Consider the following 12,888-nt stretch of genomic DNA (forward strand, 5'->3'; position numbering starts at 1 on the left):
TTCATAGTTTAAAAGTTTTCGTGCTTCATCTCAGCGTCGCTTATGCACACACCCAGACCGCCATAGCAAGCATGCAACAGACTCTTGACGCCGGCTGCTATACAAGTCCAGTTTCAGTGGAAAACAACTCCCCCACCCTCTCTAAAGAAGTCTGCCTATGGGCCTGAGTATGAACGCTGTTGCAGTTCATTTCAGCATAAATTAGTTCAGTACTATATTAAACTGGCCATTGTAAAATTGTTGGAATGATTACAGTAATCTTTCCATCATCCGACGTAATAGAGCCAAAGGCATGTCCGGAAAGTGGGCCCATCCGGATAGTGGACCCCTGCCTTCTGGACTGGTGCTTATGGACCCTAACCCAGCCTAACTCAGAAAAACGCCTACATAACTCCCCACCGGACATGCATGGCACCTATTTAACGCCCTATTCACACAAATAAGGGACGTAAAAGGGTGAAATAAATGCACAGGAACCAGAGAATGAGGTTTTAGAGGTGAGTATGGAAAATACAGTACACTATTTAACGTTATTCTGAGTATTTGCAACAAGTCCCTGGCCATCTCATTGAATAACCCGCCTCCTCTCAGACTCTGACAGTAAAAATTTGCACCTGAAACACCTACAGTAATCAAGTCTTGCACTGCACTTAGTCATTTGCACTATGAATTCTAATTTCTTAACACTGCACATTCTTTTCTCACTTGCATTCTATTGTACTTTCCTGTAACCAGTGTTGCACTCTGCACTTAAGTCTTTGCACTCTGAATTCTAATTTCTTAACTGCGCATTATTGTTTACATTGCACAACAGTGTAAATTCCCACGTGGTCTAGTGGTGAGTTTTTGTTGTTTATTCACTGTCAGAGTCTGAGAGTAGGTGATGCATGTGGCCGAGGGGTGCATCCCTGGGACGTGGTGATGGACTACCCACTGCAGATGACTCTGAAGAGAGGTGTAAACTCACGTCCTGTGACGACTCCATCGTGGCTGATGTGCTGGACTGTGGCTCGGAGGTGGAAGGCCTATCTTGGGGAGGCAGCGGTGTGGAGCCAGGGCTGGGCACAGTGGGGGTAACAGGTGTGAAAAACTGTTAATGGTTGTTTGATTTAAGGAACGATGATTCTGGCGATTAATGATGCGCTGCCTGAAAGTGGACACTTCCTCCACAAATCCCAAGGGCCCCATCTCCATGTCGCAGTCCGGGTGTTCTAGGTAGTCGAGAACAAACTCGATGTGCTCCTGGAGTGCACTCAGCTTGGGGATGGCTGGAGTAGTGGCACGCTGAGAGGAGTCCACATCATCGTCGCTGTCCTCGTCAGAATCTTCAAGTTGGGTACTTGTGCCAGCAAGCAAAGATGCGATCTTGATATCAAACATGATCTGATACCCAGGGTCACCCTCATCGTCATCCAACCACTCACACACTTTGTCTACATCCATCTCATCGCCAGCCACACGAAGACGTGCATGGAAGTCATCCACGTCAAAACCTAGAAAATCGTGCACCACATCGGCTCCAAGAATCAGACGAGACCAACCATTTTCCAGAGTCATGACCGACACTTCCCTCCATGCACTGGCCAAGTTGTAGATGGCAGACTCGATGTTGTAGCGGTGAAGGTTTTCCAGAGTCCGCTGGCCTCGCGTGTCCCGTCCCTCCCTGTGCTTGTCCTCGTCCTCGAGAACAACCATCTCCTCTTCATTGTCACGATCACTCCTTGGTTCATTGGTTGGATGAGAGTTGTCGTATTAGGTGGCAGAAATATGCACCTAATGCGGCCATTCTTAGCTACCAACTCCTTGTTGGACAGATGCACAGGTGCATTGTCCAGAAGGTGGGCCTTTACCTGGTCGTGTGGGATTCCAAGTGTGTTCATCTGGTAATGGATGACCTCCTTGACGAAGTGGCGGTGAAACCAGTCTTTGAAGATCTTGGCTGTGACCCAAGCCTTTAAGAGTGATACCAAACGACAGGAAGGATATCCATCACCTCACGAAGACATCAAGGCTGCTTTGCATAGCCAACAGTAACAGGCTTGAGCTGGTGCATGCTGTTAGCATTGGCACAACACAAAGCAGATATCCGTTGCTTGCGAAGCAGATATCCGGCTAGAATGTTTGTTGGCATCGTGCGATAGAATAGACCAGTTTCGTCAGCGTTGTAGACTTGACTAAGAGTGAGGCCATCCCAGTCGATCAAGCCCTTCACCTTCTGCCAAAACTCCTCTACTCCCAACTCGTTGGCGTCCAGAGCTTCGCCATGGGTCTTAAGGTTGGTAAGTCCATGCCGTAACTTGAAGGTGAAGAGCCAACCCTCAGATGCCTTGAAGTCTGGGGTGTCGTGTAACCTTGCGAACTTCTTAGCAGCAGCCTTCAGCTCCATACCACACATCAGCGCACCAGCAGCACATTGTTGACGATACCAAATCAGCGCGGAGCGGCCGATTTCTGCAAACTGGGGAGTGAACATAACCTTCCTCTCCACGTTGCATTTGGTCTTTGATGTGAAGTCAGCCGTGTACTGGGTAAGCTTGTCCCGGGATCTCTTGATATCAAACAATGTAGAGCAGGCCAGGTTGAATTCATGGAGGATGTGTGATGTCGACCATCCCTCATCCACTTTGTCCAATATTTCCCTCTTCTTCTCTAGAGTCAGAATCACTCGTTCCTCTTCTGGGGTGGCAGGGCCATCATCACACACATGAAGAAGAGGCAGGAGAGGAACAGCAGAGCCTGCAGCAGGTAGGACACCACCACAAAAGCGAGCACGTGGGTGGCCATGGTGACGAGCGTGCATTCATGATGAAGGACGAGCAGAAAGTGAGGAGGAAGCAACATTGCCCTGCTGGACGTCGGTGGAACTATGCGGCAAAACACAGCCGGTCTGCACCACGTGCCAAGGTCAAATTACGGAGGGAAAAAAATTCAGATTTATTTATTTATTTATTTTTTACATTTTTTGGGCAATTTGGGCCCGGATAGTGAGTGTCCGGATAGTTGAGGGATCACTATTAAAACTGTAAGTACTTTATTCTCATATTGTTACAAGGGTGTGTTAACGTTACTACAAAAATTTAAGACAGCCGTTTTAAATTTCAGTGTGTAGAATGTCCATGTTGTATAAAAATGGCTTTCTCAGTTCTCAGTATATACTCATAAATTACAGGTATAGCTGGTAGATTGTGGTGACCATTGTCCAGTCACATTATGTAGTGCTGCCTACTTCTTCCTACACATTTATCATTCTTTTTCGGGGTATGCCCTCCTCTCTTTTTATTTTTCCATATTTCCCGTCACTTTTTATTACTCTTCTTTCCTTTTCAGATGGCTTTACATTAAATGACAACCCTAATGGTTTCCTGCTAGCCAGGAAACCATTTATAATGCTGTGTAGTAACCACATAACTAACCCATATGTGTTCTCTACACATCAGGAAGTGGGTTGAGAGGGTTAGTGCTCGTGCCCCTTCCTGTAAAACAACTAACTCAAATAAAATGGCCACCCCTTATGGGATTATGGCGTCTGGCTGTAGATAGATAGATCTGGTCAAATAAGTTTTTTCTGTATCACTTTTTGTCAGCCATCAGAGTACCTCTTGGAAACCTTTCCTCCACACCACTGGAGGCTCACAAACCCCTGATTGAGAGCCATGTTTAGAGGAATGGATGTTTTTTCTATATGAGTGAAATAGAATGGGCAGCAGCCCATTGCCATAGTTGAAGTTAATTATTAAGGATGGAAGTAATGCGAGTATAAGTGGCTGGGGAATGGCTGGGAGAAGGAGGGAGGTGAGAAGACAGGAAGAAATCAGTAGGATAGAAGTTGTGGAAGCAATGAAGAAAGTTAAATCAGGGAAAGCCCCAGGAATTGATGGAGTGTGTGGTGAAATGCTGAAGCATGGGGGAGAGATAGTAGTAGAATGGATGTGGAAGATGTGCAGATTGGCCTGGGAGGAAGGTAGAGTCCCGGAGGATTGGAAGTCAGGTATAATTATTCCCTTGTACAAAGGAAAAGGGGAAAAAGAAGTGTGTGGTAATCATAGGGGCATTTGTCTTCTTAGTATAATAGGAAAAGTGTATGGTAGGATACTTATCGACAGAGTTAGAGAAAGAACAGAGGAATTAGTTGGAGAAGAACAGGGAGGCTTTAGGAAGGGAAGAGGTTGTGTAGATCAGATATTCATTCTCAGATCTTTAGTGGAAAAGTTTCTAGAGAAGGGAAAGAAGTTGTATGCGGCTTTCATGGGTTTGGAGAAAGCATATGACAGGGTGGATAGGCTAGGATTGTGGAAAGTGTTAAGAATATATGGAGTAGATGGGAAGTTGTTGAATGCTGTGAAGAGTATGTATGATGGTGCGAAGGCTGCAGTGCTTGTGGATAGTGAACTAAGTGAATTTTTCTCTTTGAAAGTTGGTTTGAAACAGGGATGTGTCATGTCTCCATGGTTGTTCAATCTGTACATGGATGGGGTAATAAAAGAGGTACAAGGTAGGGTAGTAGATGTTGGAGTGGCCCTGGTGAGAGAGGATAGTGTTTGGAAACTCCCTGTACTGTTGTTTGCAGATGATACTGTGTTGTTGAGTGAAGACGAAGGGGAGCTGCAAGGCTTGGTGGATGAGTTTGAGAGAGTGTGTAAGAAACGGATTCTAAAGGTGAATGTAGGGTAGAGTAAAGTGATGGTCTTTGAGAGAGGTGAAGTCAGTGAGTGTACAGCAAGGTTGGATGGTGAGGAATTGGAAAATGTGAGTACGTTTAAGTACTTGGATAGTGTGATGAGTAAGGATGGAGGTTTGGAGGGTGAAGTGCTTGAAAGGGTACAGCAGGGAAGAAAGGTTGCTGGTTCTTTGAAAGCAGTGATAAGAAACAGGGATGTGAGCATGGAAGTGAAAAAGTTACTACATGACAGTATTGTGATACCAACTCTAACGTACGGAAGTGAAGCTTGGACGTTGTTGGAAGGACACAAGTCAAGAGTGAGAGCCGTGGAAATGAGTTATTTAAGAGGAGCCTGTGGAGTCACATGGAGAGACAGGCTGACGAATGAGGATATAAAGGAGCGTTGTGGTGTTGATGTGGATGTGATAGGAAGCGTTATGAGGAACACACTGAGGTTGTTTGGCCATGTGGAGAGGATGGAGGGTGAAAGACTGACGAAGAGAGTGTATGTGAGTGAGGTGGAGGGGGAAAGAGGGAGGGGGAGGCCGAGGATGAGATGGAAAGATGGGGTGGAGAGGTATATGAGAGAGGGAGGTGTGAGTTGGGAGCAGAGGAGTGAAATGGCGGGGGACAGGGCGACTTGGAGGCGATTTGTTTGTGGCCACCCCAAACGGGATTGAGGCATCTGGCAATAGATAGATAGATAGATAGTAATTTTCTCTGACAAGGAGAGTATGTTTTTACCCATGTTTGTTTGTTCTTTGTGTGTTAGCAGGATTATACTCAAAAACTAAAAGCGAGAGATTTGGGCCAGATTTGGTGAGTAGATAGCCCATGTCCCAGGGAACAACAGATTAACTTTTGGGGCTGATGTCTTTTAGTTTGTTTGTCTGTTAGCAGAATTACTCAAACTCTAAAAGAGATTTGGACCAAATTTGGTGGGTAGATAACCCATCTTCCAGGGAACAATAAATTAACTTTTGGGACTGATCCGAATCTTGGTACGGATTCTGGATCTGGAAAACACTTTTTGCAAAACCCTGATCAGTGATGAGAAACCCTAACCCATTATGAAGAGTGGTTTGGAAATTACTTTGCCCTTGTCAGAGAGATTAGCTCATGGACAATTTCCCCTGTCCATGGAAGTACTGTCAAGTCGCATAAAATGCATGTTTGTAAGCCACGGTTTTCTGATCCACGGCATGGTTCCTGCTCAGAACCGAAAGTAGCAGAAACCATGGTTATATGCTTAAAGCGCAGACTTTTGGTGTCAAAGTAATGCATTTCCGTTGAGATTTCTGTGGCAAATCTCTGTGCTGCAAAGCACAGCCATCAGCCATTCACAGGCAAGCATGACAAGTAATGAGATACCAGTCATAACCCTTCCCTGGCGGCATGTGCATGCACTACTTTCCTTCGTTGTTTATTTGGAAAGTGAGCGTCAGGCAGATGGAGGGAGTGTGGTGGAGAGGCATGAACCATCCATGAAGGACCTGAGGGATGTGTTAGTGGGTGTGGACATTCTGAAGGAAAAAGTGCTAGCCTTTGAAAGAAATGAAGAAAGGCATAATGAGTTTGTGGCCTGCATGGAAAAAACGGTGGCGTTTTACAGGGAAGTGCATAACAGGCGTGTTAACAAGCGTCACCAGGAACTGATCACCCACTACTTTGCTCAGGTAGGAGCACAATCTGAGCCACAGCCAGGCCCTTCGTACTCACCCAGCGACATGGAGACAGCTGAGAATGATGACGACAGTACTTCAATTATCTCTGCAGCTGACTTTGAAGGGTTCCTAAGGGAGGCTGGGGAGGAGGAAGGGGGGCTGAGGCAACGGCAGCATGAGGCACCACCACACTTACCTCGTGCTGAGAGGCCCTAGTTTGCCTCTAGCTTTGGAACCCCCACCCCCACCCCTTCCACTTAAGCATTGTTGTCGGTCAGAGTCAGGTAAGACTCTTTTATATTGTTTTTTCAATGTTTAATATTCTTTATTCCCAGTAATACATGCATTGAATAATTATTTGAGTGTGTGCTAGTGTTCGCTGGTGACTAGTTGGATGTAGGTAAGGTGATATGTGGCAACTTGGCCGAGAGGCCAGAACCACAAGTAAAATTTCCCATAAGTTATGTTATTTATGAACCACGGAATTTCTAAAGCACGACAGTGGTCCAGAACCATATTGCCACAGATTAGATGACTCAACTGTACTTACATTTATCTTTCAAAGGGAAGATACGGTACTGGATTTACAGTGTTTGTTTAAAATATCATAGTTCTCTCCGACAAGGAAGGTATGTTTTCACCCTTGTTTGTTTTTGTTTGTTTGTTAGTTTATTTTTCTGTTAGCAGGATTACTCAGAAGCTTAAAGAGAGATTTGGACCAGATTTGGTGGGTATATAGCCCATGTCCCAGGGAACAATCAATTAAACTTTTGGGACTGATGTTTGTTAGTTTATTTGTCAGTTAGCTGGGTTGCTCAAAAACTAAGAGAGATTTAGACCAAATTTGGTGGGTAGGTAGCCCAAGTCCCAGAGAACATTCCATTGACTTTTGGGACCGATGTGGATTGCATTACAGATTATGGATTGGGAAAACACGTTTTGCAAAACCCTAATCAGTCATAAGAAAGCCTAACCTATTGTGAAGAGTGAATTGGAAATTACATTGCCCTTGTTGGAGTGATGCACTTGAGTAAGTGCCCCTCAAGTTTTAAAATTTGATGCCAGAGTTTCTAGGGTGAGGTCACCATCTGTTTATCTATCTATAGCCCGACGCCCTAATGGTGAGGTCACACTTCCTTTATATTTATTTACTTAAATTTAAATGAGCTCTGGATCACAGGATTTTATTATTCATGAAAGCTGCTCCAAAAATATGAAATTATAGAAAACAGTTGACTTTTTTTTTTGGAGGGGGGTGGAGGTAAGTCTATACAGTATTCCCAGATGCTGTCATAGCATGGAGCATAAAAAAATATTATGAAAGCATGTGTGGTTGGGGGTGGTGGGTGCACTTTTAAGTGGCATTTCTGTATATGTACACACAAACATGGCTTATCAGATCCATCCATCTTGGCTTACCAAGCCTCCTTCCACTTTCAGCCTCACTCACTCACACTCTTTTCACCACCGTATCTAAATGGATTATCTCTTTATGGTCATCCATCAAAACAGTTTCTTTAACCCTGTTACTGTAGCAACAGACTTCCTTACTTCATGTCATTCGTCAGTCACATTACAGTATTTATTATGGTATCCACTCTGTAGACTCTGCATACATTTCTCAGTAATTCTATTTTCATTGCTCATACTCTTGACTTTTCATTCTTATGTTGTACCAGTCTCTCAGCCACATTTTGATTTAGGCATTAACACATCTTGCAATCCTCTTCTGTTGCCACAGTGAGATGTCTTTTTAATATCAAGATGTTCATATCACCAACCGCCTTCCATCCCAGTGCCACTCTGTTTTCCACTGCCTTTGCAAATTTATTTTACCCCTCATTTTCATCACTGCACTGAGAAACTTAAAATTCTCTCACCGATTCATCTTTCTCTGTTGACCAGCACGTTACACTGAGAGGTACTGTTTCTCTCACAGCAGCCATCACTTTACTTCTGTCCACATTTACTTTCGAAACATGATGCTCACAGACAGCCCCAAAACTCAGCAGACCTTTGGTTTGCCATTAGCAAGCAATGAAGTATCATTTGCCTACATCAAGATATTAGATGCATTTCTCCACTCTTCACCATTCTTTACCGTCCTCACCCCTCACCCTACAACTCGAGTTTTAACCTCTCTCATAGTCCTGTTCATATATACAGTGTATACTTATATTGAGTATGCTTGGGGATATCACAAACTGCCTACTTAAACCAGCATGTACTCCTACGCCTGTTTCACCATGATCATAAAAACTCTTCACTGCATTCATCAGCTTCCCACTCACACTATGCATATGTACTACACAAATGTAAACTTTTCCATAATCCTTCTATTCACCTTGTGGCATTTTTTCTCCAGAATAATAAGTGCTGTACATATTGAACTACTGTACATTGTTTTCCATTTTTTATATCCCTGACTGATTAACAGTGATGATAGTATGTGAGTGTTAAAATTAGTACAATGTGCACACACACAACAACCCTATGCAGAGTTATAGTATTTTGCATGATTAGTTTTATCATTTGCTGCCTTTAGTATCTTTACCAAAAGTCTCCTCTTAGATGATGGAAGGGCATCATATCCTGGGGCTAAATTGGTACATTTGTAAAAAAACAACTTTGGAGGTCTCTGCCAACTATTTATTTGAGATAAAAATATAAGTTTCTGTAATATAAAACATGGTGCTATGTTGTTTCCAAACATTATGGCTGCATGGTAATAATTTATACATGAGATGTCATACTGCACGGTCGTGTCCTTATTTCAATGAACCTATCTTTGCTGTGCTATTTTGTAACATGAGACTTTTTGTGTTTTCCATTTGGCCTAAAAGTACAATCTCCAGACAAAGGTGAAATGAAAGCATGATACAGTACCTAATTTGGAAGAAAAAAAAAAAATTCCAACACATATTGGGATATTGTATCACTCCTCCTTTTAAATCACCCCTGCCATTTCTGTTAACATAGTCATCCTTATTCAAACAAATCGTATAAGTACCATATTGTTGTCAGCTTTACCATTGCTGGTATTAGCATCAAAGCTGCCTTTTCTTTTCCAGACATTGTACATTGTCTCTTCCTCCAGATATTGATGAGTGCTTGTCTGGTCCTTGCAATGATGTGGAGGAATGTGAAAACACCCCAGGCTCATACCGTTGTAAGTGCTTAGTGGGCTACTCCAAGGAAGTGGGCCAAGAAGAATGTACAGGTGAGAAAAAAAAAAAAGTAGCAGAAGTATACATCATGGCCTCATTTTATGATGAGGATGTGTATGAAAAGAAAATCCATCTCATAGCAATTTATTGTATACTGTATTGAGTTGATTATAACATGGGTTTAGTGAGGATACGTTTTGGGGCAAGGGTTATCCACCCAACAAAGTCTAAAAAAGTTTCCATTTCTCCTCAGCTGGTAGTTATTTCACTTCATTGCTCATCACTTGCTTCAGCCAATAAATTTAAAAATTTGTTTCCAACTCATCTAAGCTGATAGTTATTTAACTTCACAGCACTTCACTTATTGCTTCTTTTTTTTTATGCGAGGAAGGAGGAACCAAAGGTCGCGACCCCGCAATTATTGTTCCTTCCAAGAGAAAAACAAAATACAAGAGAGAGCCAAATTCAAGATCCAATCATTTCGAGATGCCAAGACACACTGCGTTTGAAATACTGGAGGTCATAGGAAGCAGGAAACATAGACTGAGGGAGACAGTTCCAGAGTTGACCTGTTGCATAAATGAAGGACTGGGAGTAATGGTTAACTCTTGCATTAGAGAGTTGGACAGAAAAGGGATGAGAGTTTGCTGCTAGACGGATGATACTTGCCCGTCATAGAGGTGGAGGAATGCATGCAGACAGCTCAGAGGAGCAGTGACCATTGAAGTAGCGATAGAAAAGAGATAAAGATGCAACAGTGAGATGAAGAGATAGATGTTGAAGGGAGTCAGTAAGAGGAGGAGAGTTAATGAGACGAAAAGCCTTTGACTCCACCCTATTGAGAGGAACTGTATGTGGGGAGCCTCCCCACACATGAGAGTTGTACTCCACGCAGGTGCGGATAAAACCCCTGTATAGAGTCAACAGTTGTGCAGGGGTAAAGAAGGAACGGAGTCAGCTTAGCACACGTAATCTCTTAGAAGCAGATTTTACAAGAGATGTAATATGATCTTTCCAAGTTAAGTCCCGGGTAAATGAAACCCTGAGCATGTTCAAGGATGATGCAGGATTAAGCTGAATATTATTAAACATTAGTGGGTACTCCTGTGGAAGATTGTGTCGGGTTGATAGATGTAAAAACTCTTTGATGCATTAAAAACAACCAGATTATTTTTACCCCAGTCAGAGATACGAGCCAATTCAGACATTAGGTGTCCCATAACCTCATCCCTTGCTTGTTGAAGTAACTGCTGAGATGGACATTGCGGGAACCGAATGGAAAGGTGAAGGGTGGAGTCATCAGCGTATGAGTGGATAGGGTTAGATGTACAGCTTAGGTCATTGATGAATAAAAGGAAGAGAGTTGGTGATAGGACAGAGCCCTGAGGAACACCACTATTGATAGATCTAGGAGAAGAACGATGGCCGTCTACAACAACGGCTATAGAACGACCAGAAAGGAAGCTAGAGATGAAGGCACAGATATAAGGATGGAAACCGTAAAAGGGCAGTTTGGAAATTAAAGATTTATGCCAGACTCGATCAAAAGCTTTTGAGATGTCAAGTGCAATTGCAAAGCTTTCGCCAAAGTCCCAAAAAAGGATGACCAGGAGTCTGAAAGGTAGGTGAGATGATTGCCAGTGGAGCGTCCCTGACAGAACCCATACTGATGATCAGAAAGAAGGTTGTGATAGGAAAGATGCTTTAAAAGTTTTCTATTAAGAATTGACTCAAAAACTTTTGAGATATAGGATGTTAAAGCAATTGGACAATAGTTAGAGGGTTGGGAATGGTCACCCTACTTTGGGACTGGCTGAATGAGAGCAAACTTCCAGCAAGAAGGAAAGGTACAAGTTGATAGACAAAGACGAAAGAGTTTGCCTAGGCATGGTGTAAGCACAGAAGCACAGTTCTTGAGAACAACAGGAGGGACTCTGTCAGGCCCATATGCCTTATTAGTATTGAGGCCTGTGATGGCAGAAAATACAGTACATCAACTGGAGAAATTTTAATGTCAGCCATGAGGAAGTCAGAGGGGGGAAGTGAAGGAGGAACAGCACCAGAATCGTCCAAGGTGGAATTGGAGGAGAGAGTCTGAGCAAAGAAGTCTGCTTTATCAGTAGAAGAAATAACTACAAAGCCATCAGAGTAGAAAAGAGTAGGGAAGGATGAAGAGGTAAAGTTGTTAGAAAGGTTTTTGGCAAGGTGCCAGAAGGAGTGGGAAGAATTTGAATTGGAGAGTTGAGAGCATTTAGTACAGATGAAATTATTTTTGAAGAGCGAAGAACAGACTTAGCACGATTCCGGGCAGAAACGTACAAAGATGTGATTCAGGGGTGGGTTGGCTCTGGTACCTTTTATAGGCCCTCTCCTTGTTGCGGACAACATTAGAACAAGCGTGATTAAACCAAGGCTTTCTTGCATTAGTCAGAGGATATGAGAAAGGAATGTATGCTTCCATGCCCAAGAGAATAACCTCTGTAATGCGCAAGACATACTCAGATGGCTCCCGGCCATGGAAACAATAATCATTCCAGGGAAAATCAAAGAAGTACTGCCTGAGGGCCTTCCAATCCGCAGTTCCAAAGTGCCACAAACGACCTTTCTTTGGAGGGTCCACAGGCCGTACCAGAGCGATAGGATAGGTTAAGGTGATAAGATTGTGATCAGAGGAGCCCAACAGAGAGAAAAGATTAACAGTGTAAGCAGAAGGATTAGTTGTAAGGAAGAGGTCAAGTATGTTGGAGCTCTCTCCAAGACAGTCAGGGTTACGGGTAGGGTGCTGTACAAGCTGCTGTAGGTCATTAAGGATAGAAAAGATGTAGGCTTGTTCACCAGATGGATCAGTGAAAGGAGTGGAGAGCCATAGGTGGTGGTGAACATTGAAATCTAAAGTGGAGATTTAAGAGAAAGGAGAAATGGATAGAATGTGATCCATCATAGAAGTAAGATGGGCAAAGAATTTTTGATAGTCAGTAGAATTAGGAGATAAGTAAACAGCGGAGATATATTTAGTCAGAGAATGACAGGAAAGCCGAAGCCAGAGCGTAGAGAATTCAGAAGAATCGAGTTCAGGAACATGAGAGCAAGATAAGTCGTTGCATATATATACACAACAGCTACCTTTGGCTTTGAAATGAGTATAGAGAAAGTAGGAGGGTACAGAAAAGGGTCTGGTGTCAGTTGCCTCAGACAGCTGAGTGTTGAACAAACTACGCTGCTGTTCCATCATTGACACTAACACACCTGATAGTGACTGAGTTCAGAGGTCATATTGGATGAAACAGATGACTGTAAGCATGCATGTAGTCAATCATGAAGCAAAATTAGCAGTTGCACATCGACCAATGAGGCTTCATACATGATGATGATGATCGTGTAAGTGAAAATGCTGTTG

At 43.3% G+C, this 12,888-nt stretch overlaps 1 protein-coding gene across 1 annotated transcript in view; it reads left to right on the top strand.

Annotated features, from left to right (window-relative positions):
* LOC145413007 (uncharacterized) overlaps window positions 1–12,888 on the top strand; it is a 468,549-nt gene that overhangs the window by 375,992 nt on the left and 79,669 nt on the right. The window contains exon 26 of the mRNA XM_080282828.1: window positions 9,422–9,544. Within this exon, the coding sequence (XP_080138954.1) occupies window positions 9,422–9,544 (123 nt within the window). The remainder of the gene's footprint in view (window positions 1–9,421; window positions 9,545–12,888) is intronic.

Source organism: Coenobita brevimanus, chromosome 94 (genome assembly GCF_032717465.1).
Source record: "Coenobita brevimanus isolate Jiangsu-jjx chromosome 94, ASM3271746v2, whole genome shotgun sequence".
Classification (NCBI taxonomy): Eukaryota; Metazoa; Arthropoda; class Malacostraca; order Decapoda; family Coenobitidae; genus Coenobita; species Coenobita brevimanus.